The sequence below is a fragment of the Marasmius oreades genome, chromosome 9 (assembly GCF_018924745.1).
Source record: "Marasmius oreades isolate 03SP1 chromosome 9, whole genome shotgun sequence".
Lineage (NCBI taxonomy): Eukaryota > Fungi > Basidiomycota > Agaricomycetes > Agaricales > Marasmiaceae > Marasmius > Marasmius oreades.
The window spans coordinates 2263832-2284885 of NC_057331.1; the positions used below are offsets into that span (position 1 = coordinate 2263832).

Here is a 21054-nt window from a genome sequence, read left to right on the forward strand (position 1 = left end):
TTATACTCGGAAATGGAGACCCTCCACTCTCAACTCTTTTCCTGGTTGTTTCCTGGTCTATCAGTGACGAATGGGTGAAGGATGTGGGGAAGGATGGGGCAATAAATCACCATGGAGGATGCTATTCCCGCAGAAAACAATTGGATGTCATTTGTACCATAAATTATAGCAGCGTAGAGTCGGCGTAGAGCCGAAAACGGCCTAATTTGATGAAAATTTCTCCCTCAATTTTTTTTTGCTAATTAGTAGCTAATTAGCAATGCTAATATGCTACGCTAAAAAGGTTCGACACATCTCATGCTAATATGCTTTGCTAAAAACTCGTGGGACCTAATCGCGGGTGCACTGGATGACTTCCCGTAAGGATGTGCAAATAATCTCCTTTCAAATAAAAGTTTTGATGTAAATTGAAAATTGGGAAATTGTCGAATTATTTGCAGATGCCTCCCGCAATGCTGGAAATTTGCATGAAGTGCTCGGATTTATCACACGTGTGGTAGCTCGCCAAGGGCGTAAGCGCGGACAAACTTCCATATCTGGGCTGGAAACCATGTGGACTCACCTCGCTTAACGAAATATTGCAGCAAAAACAGTTTAGAAAGGGGTCGCTAGGCCTTTCTAAATTCAAGAATTTAGAACATGCCCTGATGTTCAGATTCTGGTATTTGTTGCCAGGTATCACTCGCTTAACATATCGCCGATGATTTTCAGCGTTATTTGCAACGATATTTACAAATAATCCTTACGGGAAGTCATCCACTATTGGGATGCTTACTGTCAAACGGGAGAATCTTATTCAAGTTGCCGCTTTGTAGGTTTTCGGGTTCCTTCCGTGTGCTGACACACTACAGTCATTTGCAATTTGCAGACTGCCGAAGTTGACGCGTTCTCCAGGTGACGGCGCCCTAAATAGGCCTTTCACGAACACACTCTCAACCCCCACCACTGCCTTTTTTTTCTACGTACAAAATCATGGCTACAGCTATTTCGCTTCAGATTCCCGAGGGGTACGTTGGTTTGTCGTTTCGATAACGAATCAGTTCTTAGTGGGCGGGACGGAAATGCTGATATTTCCATCTCAATCAGACTTCCCCTCGTCGGTGCATCCCTCCTTTCAACGATCATACTCCTCACCTACCAAGCCAGCAAGGTGGGGAGGGCACGCAAAGCCGCAAATGTTCAATATCCTCAGAGTCAGTCTCTGTGGTGATCATGTTGGAATATCGAGCTAACTCGAATCAAAAAGTGTACGCCGAGAAAGCGGAAGAGAGCGCCTCACTCGAAGCTAGAAAGTTCAACTGTGCCCAACGTGAGTCGCCTACAACGAGTTATCAAAGATATCTAAAACCTTGCCTCCCTTCTCAGGTGCCCACCAAAACACGTTGGAATCCCTCCCAATTGTCTATCTGTCGTGCGTGTAACCGAAATGCATTGCGAGAATTCCGACATGCTCAACTCAGCCTTCCATAGAACCGTGTTAACCGCCATCAAATATCCCAAACTTGCAGCCGGATTGTTAGCAGGATGGAGCGTCAGTCGGTTCATATTCACCCGTGGTTACGCGACTGGTGATCCTCAGAAGGTACATGATCACCAGTTACTATCAAAAAGTGGTATTAACCTCCCTCGAACCTCCATCATAGCGTGCAAACGGTGCCCGTTTTAGCTTCATCTTTCAGTTTGGTATGTGGCCACAAGTCCATTGCAGTTCCTCCCAAAAGTTCACCATTCAACCCTTCTTCTTGTCGTGCAGGTCTATATGGCGCTTCGTTCGCTGTCGTCGGAAGTGGTTTAAGGACATATCTCGGCGTTTAGGTTGGATCCATGTTGCGCCCATTCGTTGATGAGGTGTAGTTATTATTATTAACTTTAATACCTATGGTTCTCAAGCCCTCACCGTCTCTTGTGGCTGTCGATCCTCGTTCCGAAAGCTATACAGCACTGCTATCCAACGTTCCGAAGTGATATTTCAATTAGGCAGACAATATCGTCTGGCGCTCGAAATCGTGAATGACCATGAGGATCCTGTTATTTAGTGAGTGTGAGCCTCGAAGATACCAGGCAACGAGAAACGAAGCGGATCCATACGGTCTTTCAGTACAGTCCATGATAGACTCAGATGGCAGAGGATGGCGGAGGACTGTTGGCTCTCACTAGATATAACCTCAATAAACATCAAGACTCGCACAACTAAAAATTCACCAAAAGCTACAGTAGCACACCTGCAAGAATTAACGCACGGTCCCTGAGGCCTTGAGGCTCGAGGCACGCCAACAAAGTGAAAATGAATAAGAAGTTTATGATGGTGAGAGGGAGGAGGGGCGCTCGGTTCACTCTTCTGTGCATTCGCCATTTCAACTGAAGAACGGTTCATACCCCTCTCGCGAAGGCTGATTGATTACCCCGTGTCGGTACTACTTTGATATCTTACTGGAACGTATACACCTTTCCATATCGCCGACCTCACTACTTACCGATAACGCATCTTCGCATGGCCACTCACAACGAAGTTGGATCGCTTGGTAATGTCTCGAAAGTGAGGGAAAAGATATTTATGACACTTTGGTATTTGCCAGGACTACCAGGGACTGCCAGATGAACTTCGAGTCTCTTCTCGGGGGTGTACTTCGCCTGCTGCATCCTTTTAACATTTGAAGGAGTGTAGACGTTGGTGGGAAGCGAATGGAATCACAGTAACGCACGTACCGGAAGCTCTCCTTACAGATCACCAACTTTCTTTACGCCGATCCGACTTGTCAACCTCTCGTTCCTCCTCCAAAAGTCAACCAGAATTTGTGCCAACTTCGTTGGATCATCCTGAACACCATGTCAGTCCGGTGAGTGTCGAAGAATAATATTGTCCCACCTCATGCAACATATGTCCGACCCCGGGCACGACTTCCATCTGAAATTTGCCTTGCATCTGACCTATCATGAGCTCCTTATCTAGCCTATCGGTCCCTGCAAGGATGAGAAGGCGGGCGGTACGTGCGCTCAGGAATTGTTTTGACAGGCCAGTGAACCAGCCTGCAGGAAGAGTCAGCGGCTTCTCGTTCTCAAAGCGATGTTATGTACTCACTAGTCCAATATGGGGCCGTAGATCTCAAAGGGGTCCGCCAGATATATGGCGGGGTAGTGAGGGAACTACTATTTGATGATACGATAATCCCCGGGATGGATACACGGGCAGAGTTTGGATTTCGGATTGCTTTTGTTGTTACACTTGCGGAAAAGAACACCTCAGTCGACAGCAACACATTGAAAGGGGAACATCAGTGCCTACTGCCATTCCACTGCCTCTTCCACACTATCAAATCCTTCCGGGCGGGCATTGAGAAGACCATGCATATGGGGAAGAGCATCCAGAGCGGAACCCTCAACAACATCCAAAACGACGACTCCGCCTACTTTATACTTCTTTTCCAATAAGATTGGACATGCTCTTGTAATCACAGAACCACCCATACTGTGACCAACAAGGAGCAGATTTGTGGCCATGCTGGGATCTTTAAATATGGCCTGTACCACCTCAACAAAATCCTCGACCAGGACTTCAACCGATAGATCTTCATCTTCCATATTATTCTCCGTTGTTGACGTTGTCTTCCCTACAATTTTGAAGGTTGATGAGCATAATTTGGAAGAAGTGTGAACAAAAGCACTCGCCATGTCTCCTCGCGTCCACGCTCAACAACCCACATTCTCCTTTACTCAGGTCAGCGATTTCTTTCGCCACGCAAGCAAAACTGAGTCCCGAATACCCAGCTCCATGATGACATACCATCACAGTTCCGCCACTAAACTTGGGCGGGGTGTAATACGCGCGCACGTCTAGATGTCTGCTAGGGACGTCAACTTGGACCGCTTCGACGAAGAAAGACGAGGCCGATAGTGGCGAAAAAGCTGGATTTGGTTCGCGTTTTGGTTTAGATTTCTGTAATGATTTCAAAGTTCGAGGCCTGGGCTTCGATAAGATTGAATATGGAGGGTAGTATCATGGCAAGAGTCGCTACGCACATTGCAGGTGGTCCCATTCCACTGCCCGGTAGCGATCCTAGTGAATCGTTCTCTTCGTCTTCATCACTATCATCTAGCGAGATATCTGGGGGAAGCTTGGCTAAACGGGCACTGAGAGCAGAACGATATAGATCAGACATGGGATTGAAGGTGCAAAAGTTCGATGCACTGGTCGTGACGCGTAACGACGCGCTTCTGTCACGTCTGTACAAATTTGGAGGGTTGAGTATGTAGTTGCTCGACAACGTCCAAATAATGATGAATGTAATACACCTAGGATCCCGACGTAGAATTGGTTTCCAAAGCAGCAACGTTTGATGCACAATGGATAGAAGGATAACAACATGATGGTACCGAGTGTCCTTTACTTGTGAATGCAAATGGAAAGCGTAGCAAAAAAGTATAAATGAAGATATGATATGAGATCAATAACATTAGTATGCAACCTAAGGGTATATTCCGGGTCATGAGTCGTTATCTTCGTTCTCTTGCATCGCTTGCTCAATGGACATGCATTGTTGTAGTAGCTGAAAAATGACAGGCCTTCCACACGAGTTCTTGACGAAACGGTTCTAAATCGAGGGTGAGCAACCAATATATTGGTTACCAATTTAACATACCTTGATAAGTTCGTCGGGACTGGGGCGGGAAGAGGGAGGTTCAGAGCACAGGCGCAAGAATTCATGGAAGTCTGGGGTATATAGATCTGGTTTATCCAAAGGCGGCCATCCGTTGCTTGGAGTGGCGTCGTCTGAGTCAGCGAAAGGAGGTCTTGCTTGTGCCATTTCCCAAACTGTGGCACCCAAAGACCAGACATCGACCTTAAGTGCGTCATATGGACCGCTATGTAGAAACCGTTAATCTGAGAGCTCTATACGGAAACATTGACAACTTACGTTCGCACTTCGGGTGCCTACACACGCGAGGATAAACGAATAAGTATGTGAAGGCCTTGAAGGAGTGCAGAAATCGACTTACCTGCCAATATAGGACTCCCACTGGGTCAAAGGCCATCGATGTCTCTTTGGGTAGCTTGAGAGCAGATGAGAATTCAGCTGTATCCGGAGTCAGTAAATATCGGATACGTCAAAGTGGCAGAATGCTTACTTAGTTTCAGGACGCCCGCCGAGTTGAGCAAGAGATTGTCCGAACGGAGATCACGATGGGCGATCCTTTGGCTTTGCAAAAATTGCAACGCTTCGACGATCTGCCCAGACATTCAGCACCTGCAGATTACAAGAAGAAATAGAAATAGAAACATACATCACTCGTAAATCTTGCGATCATCCGTTCCTGTAGCATCAACCCTGCATCGACCAACTCAACTACATCAGCCAAGCTTCTCTCCATGAGCTCCATTCTTATCCACAAAGAATCCTCCACCAAGTCAACATATAAAGCATCCATAGTGAGAACATTCGGATGAGCGACTCCCCTCAAGAGGACCAATTCTCTTCTCAATTCCTCAAGTTTTGTCGAACCAGCGGGCTCAATCTGGACACATTTTATAGCAACTAGTGTTGTGATCCCGCGCATCTGGTTGTCCGCGTTGTGGGCTGTGATTAGAGGCGGAAGTTTAAGTCTGTGTATGTTGCCAGTCTCCGTCACATGAGCAGCAAAGATCGATCCACTCTCGCCTTCGGCGATCTCTTGCAGGTCATGGTAATACTCCCTAGGATCGATAGGTTCATCAATGAACTCTTCAAGAGGCTTTAAGACCTCCGATAACCATCCAGGATACCGCTGAGCTGGTGTTACGGGAGTAATGGCAGAGTTTAACATCGCTGCAGTGACTACTTGTACTGGCGAGTTGCTGATAATGATGGTGGGCTTTGAAGGAGCGGTGGTATTGACATGAGAGATGGTATCATTGCTGCTCATCACGTCGTCTTCGTTTTCGTCGTCTTCATCGACTGACACACTGTGAACCTGTTCATCCTCCTTAACTGCGCCACCGAATGTATCCGTCGCAGACGATAACAGATGGTGGTGTTCGTGCAACTTGACGTTCTTCTCAAAAGTGGTTTGACCTGGACCGGGGCTGCAATTGCCCTCCAAGTAGTAGACAAGTCCGTCGTCTTCGTCTCCGTCCTCTGTCATAGGCGATAACTGGGATGCAGCTGATGATCCACTAAACCGGGATGAGGACGAAACGCCCGACATTGACCCTGCAGATGCAGAGCCCTCCTCACTACCGAAAGTCGAGTCTTGTGGAGATGCAGGGTGCTTGAGACTAGTCGCAGGTGACTTGGACCGTGCAGACTGTGGTAGGGGCGGTGAGCCTGAAGGAGGGGATACAGCAGAAGGCAAAGTAGCCTCGAGTCGCCGCGAGGCGGATATAGGATTCGGTAGGGGCTTCGGCTCTGCTGATGCATTTGAACGTGGAAGAGCTTTTTCAATTTTCGCGACGGCCGCTTTCACGCTCGTCACTGTCGCCGTTGCATGGGTGACGGTCAAAGTCGACACAGTCGACGTACTGCTCCGAGTCGAATTTCGATTCGAAGGACTTACTCCCGTCGTGAGTAAAGCACCATCCTCTACGTCCTCCTCTTCAATCTGTCCATTGTCGCCTCTCCATCTATTCAAGTCATCTCCATCTCCGTTCACCGCCAATCTCATCTTGTCTCTATCCTGTAATCTATATGCACTTGTCCGATTCGCTTCTCGCCTCACCGCATCTCCATCCCCATGACCGTTCGGAGCATAGGGCGGACTGATGGGTATAGTTGGACTATGTGTCTCACTCAAGGCTGGACTCTGTCCTCCACTATCACCACCACCGCCACCGCCACCACCGCCACCACCACCACTTCTTTCACTTCTTGTCCGACTTTTATATACCTTGGGACTCAACCGATCTCTATCAAATTCATCATCATTACCCTCCCGATGCTCTTCATCGTCGAGCCGAATGCCGACCATGCCAGCGATTTCGTCAAATAGTTGAGTCCGGGGTGACGTCGAGTTAATGGAAGGTGCATAATCTGACATGAAACCAGGCGAGACTGGGAAGGTTTGCCGCGAGTCGTGTTCTGAACTGAGTTCACCCTCTGAGAAGGACCAAGGTGATTTGAGCGGCGATGGTGCCCCTTGGTTGAAAGTAGATGCAGAAGGGGATGGCGTGAAAGTAGTGGTTGATGGGGAGGCAGAAGATATAGGTGAGTCGTCAGCGATAATATTGACGCGTGGCGGCATGCCAGCGATAGGTGCAGGAGGTTTCGGACGAGGACGGTCCATGACTGACCGATGTTCTTGGGGAGGAGGAGGAGGCTTGATAGTATCACGGTTTCTAGCAGTGTTGGATATGCCTACTGACACAGAGACGGAAGGTGAGGCAGCGGTATACTGGGTCTTCGATTGTGTCGTTGGCTGTGTCTCTTTGTCGTCAATTTCATTGAATAAGTTTTCGCTCCATGACTCCAAACCCGTCCCAAAGTCCAACGAGAGATTCAAACCGCCCAAACCACTGAAAGTCCTCTTCGACCTTCTCTTATTTGCCCTACTCGCCGCAGTGCTTGAGCTGATGGACCTCTTCGGTCCTTCCCCATCACTAGGACTGGATCTACTACTCTGTAGCGAAACCGAAGATTGGGAATGCTGATGGTGAGGCCTGTGTGACGAATTCGATCGTGACGGTGACTTTCGTGATTTGGACGAGGACCCCGATCGCGTTGTGTCAGTACTGCGTTGAGTTTGGTGCCGCGTGCCTGTGGCCCCATTGCTACCGGACTTCTCAAGAGGATATCCATTCGGACCGACCGCTTGACCAAGGACTGCTGGAGGCACCCCTTCCGCCGTAACTGAATATGATGGTGGCGGGCTCTGCATCAGTAAGCTGTTACTGTTCGCAACAAAATATGCACGCCTTGGTGGGGTACTCGGCCTCGAGATCGGGGATACCTGTTGGCTGGAGGGCGCAACAGGAACCTGAGGAGGTTGAATTCGGGGACTCTCTTTTCGGTTGCTCTTGATGCTTGCAGCTCGGCTCGGTTGTCTACTGTGAATACTTCCACTCTGGTTCCGTCTATGTTGCGGGAGAGTAGTTGCGCCAGTCGCCTCCTCTTCGCCCTGGACCGCTACTACATTTGGTCTCATGCTGGCCGATATTGACAGTGATAATGGAATAGATGAGATTGAATTGTTTCTAGACCGGTCTGAATGTATTGGCCTCAGTGGCTGCTGCTGAACCAAATTCGGGGAGGGGGAATACATCCGAGCAGGAGACACGACTATCGTTTGCCTATTGTCTTGGTTTGCCTGTGTCTTCGGTAAGGATGTCGTTCTCGGAAGAGGATGCGTTAAAACGGAAGATGATCCACTGCTTCCGAGGCTTCCTGATGAGGCTGCCGCTCCAGGTCGTTGCAATGATGAGCTTGCCGCACTGCTAGCAACAGAAATCGCTGGTGATCTGGGTCGGTCGAACGGATAGGGGAATTCTTTTCCAGGTGTAAGCGTTCCTGCTTGTTTGCGTGCGTAGATAGCGGCAATCTCTTCTTCTGTAAAACCAGCGTTCACGAGCGAAACGGTCCATGAAGGAGGTAGTCCAGTCAATCTGATTGGAATGTGAGTTAGAGGGCTTGAGTAAGAGCGAAAGAATTGAAGGTGACATACGCATCGTCAACGTGTATGTTATGCTAAAGCAGCAGAGTCAGTCTTTGATCGAATTCCACAAAAAGGACAGAAACGCACCTGGAAATTATAAGGGTTTGAAATACTTCCATCATCTCCAGCCGAATGCAACGACATGGTCTCATCATCAACCGTCGCACTCGTCCCACCTGGTGATTTAGTACCACGCCTGAACTTGAACAATCCTGATATTTTCTGACTACTCGAAGACTTGGACTTGGTCGGTACGGGTCGTTGTTGCTGTTGTTGACTGGAAATTTCCGACGGCGACGAGACTAACGACGCAGAAGAGGCCAAAGAAAGCGACGAGATAGTCGGATTCAAAGGGGGTCTCTTGGAGTGAACGCTGGCAGCATACTGGGATTTGGATGAACCCACGACGGGACTAGAGGCAGCGTAAGCAGCACCAATGAAGGCCGGCATCGCCGGAATAGGTTCTTGTGGATAATTGAGGGAAACTAAAGAGCGATTGTTGAGATAGTAAGAATCCTTGGGAGGCGGTGGTGGTGGTTTGAGAGTCTCTTTCTCTTTCGAAAATTTGCCGAAAACCCTCAAAGACGAGAAGCGTGATGATTTTGCAGGTGCATTTGCACCGGGATAGTTGTCAGGGAATGCCATATATAAGCTATGGTAATGCCCGGCGCATCAAGGAGTAATCTGTCGATAGTCTGACGAGGATGGGAAAATAGTTGATTAGGTGGGTTGGTTGGAGGTAACGGTTGAGCGGGAAGGCGGCTAGAAGTGCTCAAAGAGGATACGCTCGCCGTCTGAAAGGATGAGTAAGACAGACAGGTCGTCGACCGAGAAGACGTGGACGTGAAAATGAAGTGATGAGGAGGCAAGGGGCTCAAGCAAGTCCACGGTTGTCCTCCGTCCACGGACTGTCACAAATGTGACAAATGTGACATGTTCTTCCAAAATAAGTCAAGTATGCTGTCGACAACACAGTTCATCGCCATGCCCGGCAGCGCTATTCTGACCTCCACTTACAGGCTCACAGCTCACAGCTCACAGCAAAGAGCAAGAATAAGGTTCAAAATTTCTCAGTCTATCGGCATGTTTTTTTTCCAATGATGAAGTTGTTTTTGGACGACTAATCATATCATCTCTAACTGCATTCCTAACATCTCTACCACCCACGTCCTCGGTTGCTCGACATGTTGAACCGAACCATCCTCATCGTCGAAACACATTACCGTAACAAGCACCCTGAAGACCTTTCGAACGTCAAACAAATGATTCCCCTTTCTTTCATGGTTCTCCCTGCAAGTTCCAGGCTACCTGACATACGGTCTGTAGTCTTCAACCCCAACGACAACAGTGGAAGAATCATCAAAATGATTACACTGCACCTCACCTCAAGAAGCGCATCACGCCGGACTAGGACTTCACGTGTCGGTGAATGATGCTATCCAGAACCCTCTTGATCTCCATGATGAACTTAATGGCTTTGGATTCCCACAAAATAAGCTCCCGAAGCACTAGAGTACTTATGCCTGTCAGGTCGGTTACTCATAACTGCCCCGGTACATTGACTCGAGAAGGAAAAGCGGCTCCCTTGTCCAAAATTCATCATTAGCCATAACATCTATTTTCTAGGTACAGACTGTGATGCCCTCATGCTCATTGCCATATCATCAAGCAGGCTTCTTTCCGTGACGCTATCGTCGTTCAGAGGCTTTGGGATGATGTGTTTTGACACTTTCTCTCATGACGGTATCTGAGTTGATCATATCACGAACCCGAACCAAGGAATCGGTTTCAATTCGTGCTGAATATATCTCAAACCCGGCTCTCAATCAATATCTACGCGGTCATGATTAGCGGGACTACATCTCACACATATCGGTTCTGGAAACAAGCCAGATGTCAGCGCTTCAGCATCGTACCGCCCAGTGCATGCGATCATTTCCGACGATGGACTCTTCGCGGTTGGTCGCCGGTCGGGAGGTATGCTTCTAAACTCTAATTTCTCATTCCGTGCCCATAGTGAAAGACATATGCCGACTCCTGGTATTTATGTAGTATCTATGTCTGTAGGGCGTAATTACATGACAGCCCAATTTTTGTTGCAGAGCGTTTAAGTTCCTCCCTTCATGGGAGTAGACAGAGGCGACTCGTAGGAACGACTGCACCTAAAGCCTGGTACTTCAAACAACTTCGAATGCATTGTAAGTTCACGGCATCCAAGCAAGACCCATATGGTCAACTAACCGCGGTTAGCGATGAACGCTGTCAAGAGAAAATCCTAATCGTTCGATGTTGCCGCAAACTTATTGCGAGAGACGGTATAAAAGTAAAGTCCCCGTCTGTTACAGGGCTCGTCGCCCCTTGGCCGTCCATCTATCGCTATTTCTTTCCGACCCTTTCCTCTTCCCTCTGTTCTCGAATTTCGATGCCAAAACTCGCAGCAAGACTCAGGAAGTCGACGAAACAGCTATATTCGAAAATCGATTCCGAAGGGCCTAAAAACGGAAAGTCCAAAAAGAGTAGAGAGAGTTTGGAGGACCTAGATGTTGACAGCAGCAGGGACTCAATGGCCGTTGATGAAGAGGAACAACCGCAATGTTTGCATTCAGACTGGCCTAGAGCACCCCGTCCTCGTCCTCGTTATCACAGCACAGTCAGCACCCGTTCTGATGCACTTGGACGCCTAAAAACGACCGGTAGAACGGTAGAATCCGATAAATTTGATTCAGAATCAGAATCCGCTCATTTCTCTTCGCGTCCTCGGTCCTCCCACCGCTCGCTCCATACAGCAACATTGCATGGCATCAGGGTTCATCATAGAATACGGCAAAGCCTCGTAAAACCATTTCAGGATATCAAATTCCGAGTACACGAACTTCAGGTCCAGACTAGGAGGAAATGTCGGAGGTTACGGTTACGAGCAGACTCTCTCTTGGGACGAACGATCGAGGTAGCTTTGCGCCCGTGGCAAGCAGTCCAAGGATGCTTGTATGGTTTACTACGTGCGTTCTCTTCTTCTCCTGTTGGGAGTACATGTATCTGAAGCGTCTTGAATTTCCAGTGGTTTGCTTTGGTGTGGCGGAAATTCTTTTTAGTATCATTTGTGAGTTAAAGGAAACTGTTTATATCCTTCAGCCGCCTGATTTGACTCGTGCTCAGTCACGATCCTCTACAAAACGCTGAAAGTGGTCGTAACGACTCTCCTGATTCCTGTTATCAGTTGCGTCTTTTTTTTGTTTCCTTCCCGTCCTGTTTCATACTGATTATTTCGTTGCATAGTCGTCATTACAATCATCAATGCCCTTAGGTGTCAGTAACCAGTAGTAGTAACTTAGTATTAGCTTTCCCGATCTTTCTGTTCTGTTCACTTCACTTCTTCCTTGACGACGTTAGATGATTGATTCGACTGTCCCGTAATGTAGCTCGCACACCTACTAAGTAGTAATAGTACCCTTCATTAAGGCAGAATAGATTACGTTGATCATACGAAAACTACCTGAACGTCTCAAAAGGAAACAAATATGGGATTATGGAACTGTGAATTAGTTTACAGTAAGCGCCTGATTCATCACCAAAAAATGTGCAGTGTATAAGTGAGATGTCCGTGATAATGCGAAGGTTTGACGACAGGGGGATGTAAATTAAAGGGTGAGAGGGACTCGTGCTATCACAAACTGCTAACACGGCTACCGAGCAATTCGGATGCTCGTGGACTGCGATCCGCTGGCAGGGGCCTCCGTTTTTGAACAAACTGCACGGACTGCCGAGCTGCGTGTGATTCTACTGCGCATAGATAGAGTTTTCGAGAAGTCTCCTGCGCAATTCACGCTTTCACTCCTCTGGGATGGAATCAAGACTAGAAGTCGATGGTGCGAGGCGGTGAGTCCGTCGGCGGCGTTTTGAAGAAGGGGGTGAATTGTGCGTAGGAGTTCTTGAAGTATATGAGAACTGGGAGGACTGGGAGAGGGGTCTACACTTTGAATGAGGTATCCTGTGGATGTCATCCTGCTCTTCCTCCCCATCGTCAGATGGAACATACGAGAACCGAAGCGAAGACCCCGAACGTTGGCCTGCAATACGCGGTTCCGACTGACGGCGTTTACTTCTTCGTTTCTGTTGCTGAGCAGTGGCCAACACCATGAACGCACTGTTCTCCACTTGGCTCTGTACCCAACTCGCCACTCGGGATCGAGATCGATCTTCTTGCCTAGCCTCCTTGTTTTTCTCTTTCTGGAGGAACTCTAGACGTGCTCGTCGTTCGGAAGATGTCTCCGTATACGCAGGCTGTCGTGTGTCGGAGCATGATGAATACGAATCTGGGAGGAGCAAAACCGGACAGGAGATGGATGGGAGACAAGAATAAGTGTCCTCTAGAAATCTCGAGGATGATGTTGAAGCTGGGGATGAGAGGTAAACCATGCTAGTGAAAGTTAACTAGAGTACTTGATGCCAGACGAAATCCGAGGGAAAGGATGTGTAAACCGGATAGCTAGCGGGGGAGTTTTTATCATCTCGGGCAGCTGCGGAAATTCGCAGGCACAGTTGTGACAAAACAGCGTTGGCGTGCTGCGCAATTTTGATCCGCTGCAGTGCGTTGCCGTAAAGGGTAAAATGCTCTCGTGCCACCTATCGGAGGAGTATCTACAGAAGCATAAAGTGGCAAGAGTACCAGTTGGGTACCACTGGTACTTCAGTCGTGAACGTTCCAAGGTTCAACTTCAAATTTGGTTGACTCGGCTTCGTGTGATCAACTGCGTTGCACAGTTGCGTGATAATGCCGTCAAGGGAGTGCAAGGGAGTGCAAGACGGTAGACGGTAAAACTTTCGGATACAGCGTGTCATAAACAGATATTGGTATGTCGCTGTTAACTAGCTCTACATGGATCCGAAAGTGTGTTGGATGCCACTACAACCCCGAAACTCAAGTAGAATGACTCCAAAAAGTATATGCAACAGAGGTTGAACCAAATTCTATCGTCGCTGTTTCTTTGGAGCGACCTTTGGGAACTCCACAGGTGCTGTCAGAAGCGCCATTTTAACATCCTTCATGGATCGTCCAAGACCAGCATTCGCGAGCTCGCGATCTGTTGGCTTCTTGATTTTACAGCCTATGGTGTCAATCTAAATAATCGAAGAAAGTACAGACGAGATAGATTAGCTTACCAAGATTCTTCAAAAGCCCTTGAACCCTAAAGAGGAAAGATGAATGAATAAATGAGCAATAGTATGTTACTTCCTATGCAGGACCAACGACGCACCTTGGGGTAGGAAGACTAAGGTCCCTCGCAATCAACTCTGGATTTAACATGAAATCGTCGGCATGTAGACAAAGAGCGAGCATATATGAGAGAAGCTTTGTTTCCATCCCGGATGTCAGCGAATGGCTGAATGAACTGAGTAAGATGGGAGACGGATATAGAAGCAATAAAAGCTACCTATCGGAATCCCGCGAGGTTTCAGTAAACCTTGAAATAATACCATCCACGATCAGTGTAGGCACACCTTTCATTTTCTGGTGGATAGCCTGCTTATCCATACGATTCTTGCCCACAATCCTGCGCAAAGTAAATAAGGCCGAGACGTAGTACACCATCTTCCTGCGGTAGCGTCTCAGCTCAAGTCAAGCGAGATGAACAGGAACGTGGTGCTTGCCATCTCTTCTTAGTTGACTTTGCATTCAATCCGTCCAGCGCCTTGACGTGGTTTTGTATCCATACCGGATGTGCTGAAGGCAGCAACATATTTTTGTCCTTGGCACTTACGGCCTCCAAGTTGGAGGTATCGATCACTCGCCACTCTGATTCGGGAACAATGCTGTGGAGGGGGTAAACTTCTGCTGGGTCGGCGGTTGTGTCATCGAACTGCGGGATGAGTCGATTGGCGTCTTCAACTTCTTTAACTTCCTCTGCGAACCAAGTTTAACCTTGCTGCGATTCAAAAAGATGGAGTCTCTTGCGTACCCGCAGTCAACAAGCCCTCGGCACCTTTATGGATACCGTCCATAACGTGCTGCATCACGCCCTGCATAGCGGCGACGTCCACGCGATTTCGCTCTTCTGCGCGAATCGCTGCTTTGGCTTTTTTGGTGCCAAACGTTTCTCCAAGTGTGGTCCTTGCTTCACGATACTGTAACGGCTGTGGCACAGCTCCAGTGGGTAGGGATTTGAGCTTTTTAACTCTTCGTCCGAGAATGTGGGGTGTCTTTGCTGTTGGAATAATTCGTAAAGATGAAGTTCGAGGATCATGCACGGCAAGCAGGTAGCTGTACATCAACACCATTAACGGTGTTCTCGTCAACTGATAACTGCAATCGGACTTACTGGCAACCACTTGAGGCAACTTGTTTACTCTCCCCGGTATTCGATTCGAACTCCACTTCTGGGGTTTCTCCTACTATTATCTTCGGGGAATCGGCCTTTCCATCTTCTGCGTAGCATTTGAACGTAGTAGATTCTGGGGCCTTGACTGCTGGGAAGCTAACTTATTGTGAAAAATAGAACAAATTAAATAAGTCAGTCGTGATGAAGCAAAGAGGGGAAGCTTACCAAGAACTGGACCGAGTGCGCTAGGTTTTGAAGATTCTGCGACCTTGAATCCTAGAATATCTCTTTCTGGATAGTCTGCTCTTTTTCTTTTCCTCGAGACCGTTGTAGAAGCCATTTTTGTGGTGAAAAGAAAGTGTGGGCGAGATGGTGATGGTAGAAATCAAAGAGGGAAATCGGGCCAGTGCCATCGGCTCTCTTCCTCACTCTCGCACCCTCTACGCCAATGTATTGATATTAAAGGACGATACGATTCTCAGTCTAATTATTTCTTAACCTTTATTGTTTTCAACAGATTCACCATAGCACCCCTCGCTGTCGACCGCAACGCTGAAGAACGTATCCCCGGATCTTACGGACTCAAATAGATCTCTTGTACAGTGCAAAGACCTTTTGAGCACGAGACAACTGCACAAGATTATCGTACTTGACTCGTTTATAGTCGACCTCGACGTTGAGAGAGGCGACCGGTCGACAACCGCTTGGTGCGTGCACTTAGTCGGCGTTCACACAGGTTGATGCAGCATCAGTCACTCAACTTCTTCGCCGACGCCCCAGAGGACCTTCACTAGGCTCCCTTACCTGCGCCTCAACTCTACCTGCCACTCGGTGTAAAAACAACGCTTAACCATGTCCGTCAAACAGGAGACATCAAGCTCGGGTTCACAATCGCCCTTTATGAACGTCGACCATGGTGTTGTATTGGACGAGTCACTACCGAACAGTGCCTCTTGTTCAAAGATGTCGACACCACCACCGTCAACAGCTGCTTCAACGTCGAAAAAAGCATCACCATCAGCTCCTCAGCTTATTGGAGATCTTCCTATCGCAAGAGATGAGGCATTGGGCACTTTTGTTGAAATGAGCAACAACTGGTATCAATATAAGTCGCTGGGTCGCTCGAGAGAGCTCATGGAGAGTATGACCTGCGAATGCCAGTTTTCTCATGGTTCGTACTGTCCCATAGTCGTAAAATAGTGTTTTGGAGGTGTTATACGCAGGCATGGGCTTTTTTTGTGGTGTTTTGGCACATTTTGACCACCGCCCCTCTTCCTCCCTTGTCGAGTTTTTTCTACTGCGGTTCTTCATATCACTGCCATTCTGCTATGGCCTCCTCGTTCTGACCACCGATGTCTTATTTGCAGGAGACGACCCAGATAGTGCATGTGGGCCTAGCTCAGACTGTATCAATCGACTCACACAAGTGGAATGCCTACCGGATGACTGTCGATGTGGGGAATATTGCAGGAATCAACGGTGACTATTCTCCTGTTGAACGTTGTTATTCTCCTTCCTCATCAAAACCTCAGATTCCAAAAGAAGGAGTATGCCCCAATTGAAATCGTGAAAACTGAGAAGAAGGGATATGGGCTCAGGGTTGAGGAGGATATTGAAAGGTGCGTCTGTTGGCCTGGTTTATGCAATCCACTATTGATTAGAACTCTTCGAACCAGGGATACGTTCATATATGAATATGTCGGCGATGTGGTCAACACACAATCCTTCAAGAAGAGGATGCGCGACTACGCGAATGAGGGCATAGAGCATTTCTACTTCATGATGCTGCAGAAGGACGAGTTCATTGATGCTACCAAGAACGGTGGAATAGGAAGATTTGCCAACCATAGTTGCAATCCCAACTGCTACGTAGCCAAATGGACTCTGGGCCGTACCGTGCGCATGGGAATATTTTCAAAACGGAAGATCAGGAAACATGAAGAATTGACGTTCAACTACAACGTCGATCGATATGGGTCAGTGGTGTTTTTGTCGCCTCGAGTAACGGGCCCGGCTCAAATCCTTCTAGACACCAAGCGCAAACTTGTTATTGCGGAGAAGCGAACTGTGTCGGGTTTATCGGTGGGAAGACCCAGACCGATATTTCGTCTATGGATGACCTATACTTGGACGGTAAGTTTGTCAAGCGCAATCCTCCCAACGCTAAGTTGATGCATTGCAGCCCTCGGCATTACCGATGAAAATGATCTCTTGGAGATGAAGGGAACGAAGAAGAAGAAAGGCAAGAAGATCGACGATCCTGACTTCATGGTAAGTCGGCCATCTCTGCTCGTACTTTCTCGTCCTGACCTCGTTGCGTTCTAACAGCCACAAATGAAAACCATCGTCGAGAAGGATGTACCGAAGGTTGTTCAAGCCTTACGTCAAGTGCAAAGCAAGAAGGTGTTGTATAAGTTACTCACACGAATAAAGGCGCGTATACAATCACACCTTGTGTTTTTTGTGGGCTATAAATCTGACCTTGTCATCTGACATCAGATCACCGAGGACGAACCAGCCCTGCGGCAAATAATGCGTTTGAGAGGGTTCAGTATTATGAAGAACATTCTCGATGATTATGCCGAAGACATAGATATCATTGCACTGGTTTGTGGCACTCCGAGTTTCTTTTCCCCCCATTGAACACCGTCCTCCCTTCCCATTAAAGGCACTACAATGCATGAAGTCCTGGCCTTTGGTGGCACGAAACAAAGTGGAGGACTCTCAGGTTTTACCAACGGTTCAAGGGTTCATAGAGTCGCAGGATGAACTCGTCAAGGTGCATGCCGCTCAAGTCAGTAGCTTCCCAGCTCCTCTCTACTCTGTCGTTTTCACAAACAAAATAATAGCTGTGCGAACACTGGTTGTCGCTTGAATTGGCTTATCGGATACCCAAACGCAATCTGGTCAGTCATGAAATCTCCACACATATGACATGGACATCTCTTGCTCATTTGTTTCTTCCAGGAGGAGCCAGAGAAGAAGACATGGACGTCATGGTCGGAGTCGTATGTCGGTGGTCCTTCCAAACGTTCGCGTTTCATCGACGCCGACGATAACGGTAACCCACTCACAGCTGTTCCAAAAACATTCTTCCGATCACGCTCAACATACACACCTCCACCTCCACCTCGTTCTCGTCCTCGTCCTCCTTCTCCCCCTCGTATCAATTTACATCATCAAATGTTATTCGAGCAAAAGCAAAAGCAGAACGCAGCGGTGAACAATCTTATTGCCTCTGTTGCTGAGGAACAGGCTTCTGCTGAAGCGGCAGCGGCAGCGGCCTTGGAAGCTGCGAAAGCCGAGGCAGAAGCGACGAAGCAGTCGAGTAATGGAGCTGAAGGAAGCGTGTCCAAAAAGAGAGAGAAAGAGAGGAAAAAGAGCTCGCAGAGTGAAGCGGAGAAGGAAGCCAATAAGGAGAAACGTCTTCATAAGCTGGTCGGTGCCGTCGTCGTCAAGTGCATGTCGAAATATGCACATTCCATAGAACACGACCTGTTCAAGAAATATGCGAAAGAGGTACATATCTGTATGGTCTGTCTCTGGTCGCTTCTCATCATCCTTTTCGTAGCTCACGGAAAAAATTGCTGAACGAGAGAAGAAGTCTTCCGCCTACAAGGAAGGCAAACTTGATTCTCTCTCCGAGGAGAAAACAGCCAAAATCAAGAAATACGCCAAGGAGTATATTACGAGTAAAGTCCTACGCAAGGCTAACAAGTCTGGGCGACACAAGAGTCGTTCATCATCGTCAGTTATCAAACAAGAGACGCCTTCAGATGTTACCCCCAACTCAGCGGATCTAAATCCCGCTATGGTAGATCTGGATGTCGACGATGATTCGGACGTAGACATGGACATGGATCAGGACAGCGACGGGGAGGGTGGCCGCGTGAAGATTGAGGAGGACGAGAACGGAATAAATCCTTACGTCCATCCCTCCATGGACCTCAATCGGTCTTTTAAGAAGGAGGAGGACCGACTAGACGCCGAGGCATGGCTTCAGCGCCTTCCCACGTGGGAAGAGGCTTCACGATCGGAGACGGAACTTTCCTAGGGCGTATTTACGGTACTCTACGTTTTGGTGGGCTTCACTTAGTCACTAATCGTCTTTTTCTCAATGTAATCATGTAGCTATAGTACTTCTGTTCCATCGAAGGAGCAAAGCCGTGGTTCCGAATCGAAGTGAGAAATTCTGCCTGTGAACGGTAAATTCTCTGTACATTTTCAGCTATCTACTAAAGCATTCGTTACTGAAGGATTGTGACGCGCTGAAGGATCGCATACTGTGAGATAAAATCTTACCCAGCCGTCCCCAACTTGCGTTTATGCCCAATCACTGAGTGAAGTCGACGCAATTCTCGTATGTCTGATGGTTGCTATAGCCTGAATACCACCACCACCTATATCGAAAAAATGAACATGAACCAACTCCGAATTGGGATTCAAGTCTGGACGACTCACTGTATGGCACACGCATTGGGCTGACTGCACTGCTCTCCCAAGTTCGGAATAGTTACTTGAAAGTCCGCTGACGAGAGGAAAGGATGTAGTAAGCGGCGTGAGACTTTGTATACCAATGAAAGGCTAACTTTCGTTCTTGGGCCATTCAGAGGGGCCAAGAGACTCATTTGCGTAAACGGGCCAAGTGAAGAGACGAGCGATTGGCGTTTGGGTTGCAAGGTTTACCTGAGCCGAAAGAAATAAACAGGTTAGAAAGGCATTGATCGACTGGACGATTCTGCTAGAAGCGGGACATCAACGTACGACGGAGACATTCTGTTCATAGTTGTCAGCGTGACTGGGTGAAGTTGGCATCGGTAGGAAGCATAACTTACAGCCCAACCGGTATGGTGAGCTTCCAAGTCGATATGGAAGGGTACCACAGTACCGGGAGTATAAACCCTGGTATTGCTGACGTTGTCTTCGTACTGTAAACGATATGATTCAGGCGTGGATGTATAAATAAAAGATGGCAAACTTGCTACCTGGGCGCCTCGACAGAAGTAAAGGTGGCAAGCTTCCGCGTCGTAAGTCGCATCTATCTTGGCTTTGGCGTTCTCAAGCTATCGTTCCCAGGGTCGTTCAACATTTTAAACGCCTGGAATCGCAGTGGACGACTTACGGGACCGGTCAGGTCTGCCGAAGGCTTCAGCCCTCATTCTGGGAAGATCATAGAAACTGGACCGGACACACCAGATGTCAAAACTTGATAGACGGCAGCCCCACAAGCGGTTTGAGCAGCAGTTCCAAGCTGGATACGAAGACAATAAGTCCATGTCAACAGGTCATGCCACATGTTAACCAACCTTCCGAGGAGTTGGAGTCGTCACACGAGCATGGGCGAGCGTGTGTACAACCAAGGTCGCAATGGTTCCAGTTAGCAGCAAGAGCTTGTGCATGGTGCAGCCTGTTGAGGCAATTCGCAACGAGATGGCTTTGCAATTATACTGACTGCTCGTGGGTAGGCGGACCGACGGTAACTCTACTCCCCGGAATCGCGAAGAAGTCGGTTTTACTTCGCCCAGGAGCGAAGGTCGTCTGCTACTTACTATCAATACACATACTGCTAAGAGTAGTAAACGATTTGATGGTGACACACCATAATTGGCTGACTCTCTGATCCCCCAATAGAATTTCGGAGAAGCGGATAAATATTGTGAGGACAGACCTCAGACCGTGTATATCGTCTATTAATCCATCTGGCCTCCTGACTGGGAATCAGATCAAATGAGCAGCGTTATGAACGCGACGAAAACGCTGATACAAAAAGAAGCAGCCTTGTTCGCCTGAGTACAAGTTTCGCTGTTGCATTACGGTTCAAGGCGGGACCAAAAAAACATCGTTTCAGGCCTGAACGAGTAAAAGAAAGTTGAGTATATTTCGCGATCCAGAGGGGAAATCAGTGATTACCAGTATGATAGTGTCAGTGTAGCAGCGAAAGAGTGTCGCGTGTGAATTTCGTACTAGTACAAATCCTTATCTTATCTTAGTTTATCCTGACCAGGAATATAAACCAACATTGGAAGAGAGAAATTTACATTCATGTTACAAAATAGCCCTGGAACCCAATTCGAGAGGACCTCAGAAAAACAAGATAGTAGGCAGATTGACGAAAGGT

At 48.0% G+C, this 21054-nt stretch overlaps 8 protein-coding genes across 9 annotated transcripts; 3 read left to right on the plus strand and 5 right to left on the minus strand.

The window, feature by feature from the left end:
- The first annotated feature begins 756 nt into the window (after positions 1-756).
- On the plus strand, positions 757-1934 carry E1B28_013628 (uncharacterized protein). The gene is made up of 8 exons (XM_043158796.1): positions 757-811; positions 895-1007; positions 1087-1193; positions 1247-1309; positions 1366-1411; positions 1471-1582; positions 1644-1683; positions 1754-1934. Exons 2-8 carry the CDS (start codon positions 973-975, stop codon positions 1813-1815), a joined length of 465 nt encoding a protein of 154 aa, XP_043004151.1. The 5' UTR covers positions 757-811; positions 895-972; the 3' UTR covers positions 1816-1934.
- Positions 1935-2420: 486 nt separating this feature from the next.
- E1B28_013629 (uncharacterized protein) lies at positions 2421-4232 on the minus strand. The gene is made up of 6 exons (XM_043158797.1): positions 4018-4232; positions 3667-3959; positions 3284-3608; positions 3080-3222; positions 2867-3027; positions 2421-2817 (listed from the first exon to the last, which is right to left on the minus strand). Exons 1-6 carry the CDS (start codon positions 4155-4157, stop codon positions 2719-2721), a joined length of 1161 nt encoding a protein of 386 aa, XP_043004152.1. The 5' UTR covers positions 4158-4232; the 3' UTR covers positions 2421-2718.
- Positions 4233-4481: 249 nt separating this feature from the next.
- E1B28_013630 (uncharacterized protein) lies at positions 4482-9264 on the minus strand (the record flags this gene model as incomplete). Its single annotated transcript, XM_043158798.1, has 8 exons — positions 4482-4589; positions 4638-4860; positions 4914-4930; positions 4996-5072; positions 5125-5224; positions 5281-8569; positions 8629-8651; positions 8707-9264. 8 exons carry the CDS (start codon positions 9262-9264, stop codon positions 4482-4484), a joined length of 4395 nt encoding a protein of 1464 aa, XP_043004153.1.
- Positions 9265-11041: 1777 nt separating this feature from the next.
- E1B28_013631 (uncharacterized protein) lies at positions 11042-11933 on the plus strand (the record flags this gene model as incomplete). The annotated part of the gene is made up of 4 exons (XM_043158799.1): positions 11042-11618; positions 11678-11719; positions 11776-11835; positions 11896-11933. 4 exons carry the CDS (start codon positions 11042-11044, stop codon positions 11931-11933), a joined length of 717 nt encoding a protein of 238 aa, XP_043004154.1.
- Positions 11934-12447: 514 nt separating this feature from the next.
- Positions 12448-13035, minus strand: E1B28_013632 (uncharacterized protein; the record flags this gene model as incomplete). Its single annotated transcript, XM_043158800.1, has 1 exon — positions 12448-13035. The coding sequence occupies one exon, from the start codon at positions 13033-13035 to the stop codon at positions 12448-12450; it is 588 nt and encodes a 195-aa protein (XP_043004155.1).
- Positions 13036-13407: 372 nt separating this feature from the next.
- Positions 13408-15341, minus strand: E1B28_013633 (uncharacterized protein). 2 transcript variants are annotated; one of them, XM_043158802.1, is made up of 8 exons: positions 15162-15341; positions 14937-15096; positions 14577-14878; positions 14269-14521; positions 14119-14213; positions 13875-14000; positions 13780-13805; positions 13408-13724 (listed from the first exon to the last, which is right to left on the minus strand). In XM_043158802.1, the coding sequence occupies exons 1-6, from the start codon at positions 15274-15276 to the stop codon at positions 13990-13992; spliced, it is 936 nt and encodes a 311-aa protein (XP_043004157.1). In that variant the 5' UTR covers positions 15277-15341; the 3' UTR covers positions 13408-13724; positions 13780-13805; positions 13875-13989. The 2 variants fall into 2 exon arrangements, with proteins under 2 accessions (XP_043004157.1, XP_043004156.1); XM_043158801.1 differs by having other exon boundaries at positions 14052-14213.
- Positions 15342-15788: 447 nt separating this feature from the next.
- E1B28_013634 (uncharacterized protein) lies at positions 15789-20787 on the plus strand (the record flags this gene model as incomplete). Its single annotated transcript, XM_043158803.1, has 16 exons — positions 15789-16107; positions 16304-16415; positions 16469-16555; positions 16613-16912; positions 16966-17069; positions 17119-17207; positions 17265-17369; positions 17436-17543; positions 17605-17730; positions 17786-17842; positions 17904-18455; positions 18508-19017; positions 19068-19141; positions 19193-19485; positions 19547-19786; positions 19885-20787. The coding sequence occupies 12 exons, from the start codon at positions 15789-15791 to the stop codon at positions 18988-18990; spliced, it is 2442 nt and encodes an 813-aa protein (XP_043004158.1). The 3' UTR covers positions 18991-19017; positions 19068-19141; positions 19193-19485; positions 19547-19786; positions 19885-20787.
- Positions 19120-20879, minus strand: E1B28_013635 (uncharacterized protein). Its single transcript, XM_043158804.1, has 11 exons — positions 20847-20879; positions 20536-20786; positions 20243-20477; positions 20130-20187; positions 20059-20072; positions 19922-19999; positions 19772-19864; positions 19701-19712; positions 19526-19622; positions 19398-19464; positions 19120-19336 (listed from the first exon to the last, which is right to left on the minus strand). Exons 3-11 carry the CDS (start codon positions 20333-20335, stop codon positions 19270-19272), a joined length of 579 nt encoding a protein of 192 aa, XP_043004159.1. The 5' UTR covers positions 20336-20477; positions 20536-20786; positions 20847-20879; the 3' UTR covers positions 19120-19269.
- Positions 20880-21054: the final 175 nt, after the last annotated feature.

Excerpts from the sequence above, each read along its gene's own strand:
- E1B28_013633 (XM_043158801.1), bottom strand. The coding sequence starts at position 15,276 with ATGGCTTCTACAACGGTCTCGAGGAAAAGAAAAAGAGCAGACTATCCA. Across the intron at positions 14,522-14,576 it reads CGAGGGCTTGTTGACTGCGG|AGGAAGTTAAAGAAGTTGAA; the intron begins GTACGCAAGAGA and ends CTTGGTTCGCAG. Across the intron at positions 14,001-14,051 it reads ACCTCGCGGGATTCCGATAG|CCATTCGCTGACATCCGGGA; the intron begins GTAGCTTTTATT and ends CAGTTCATTCAG.
- E1B28_013635 (XM_043158804.1), bottom strand. The coding sequence starts at position 20,335 with ATGCACAAGCTCTTGCTGCTAACTGGAACCATTGCGACCTTGGTTGTA. Across the intron at positions 20,188-20,242 it reads CGACTCCAACTCCTCGGAAG|CTTGGAACTGCTGCTCAAAC; the intron begins GTTGGTTAACAT and ends CTTCGTATCCAG. Across the intron at positions 19,865-19,921 it reads ACTTCTGTCGAGGCGCCCAG|TACGAAGACAACGTCAGCAA; the intron begins GTAGCAAGTTTG and ends TATCGTTTACAG.
- E1B28_013628 (XM_043158796.1), top strand. The coding sequence starts at position 973 with ATGGCTACAGCTATTTCGCTTCAGATTCCCGAGGG. Across the intron at positions 1,583-1,643 it reads CGACTGGTGATCCTCAGAAG|CGTGCAAACGGTGCCCGTTT; the intron begins GTACATGATCAC and ends CCTCCATCATAG. Across the intron at positions 1,684-1,753 it reads TAGCTTCATCTTTCAGTTTG|GTCTATATGGCGCTTCGTTC; the intron begins GTATGTGGCCAC and ends CTTGTCGTGCAG.
- E1B28_013629 (XM_043158797.1), bottom strand. The coding sequence starts at position 4,157 with ATGTCTGATCTATATCGTTCTGCTCTCAGTGCCCGTTTAGCCAAGCTT. Across the intron at positions 3,960-4,017 it reads GGAATGGGACCACCTGCAAT|GCCTCGAACTTTGAAATCAT; the intron begins GTGCGTAGCGAC and ends ATCGAAGCCCAG. Across the intron at positions 3,223-3,283 it reads GAAGAGGCAGTGGAATGGCA|TGTAACAACAAAAGCAATCC; the intron begins GTAGGCACTGAT and ends CTTTTCCGCAAG.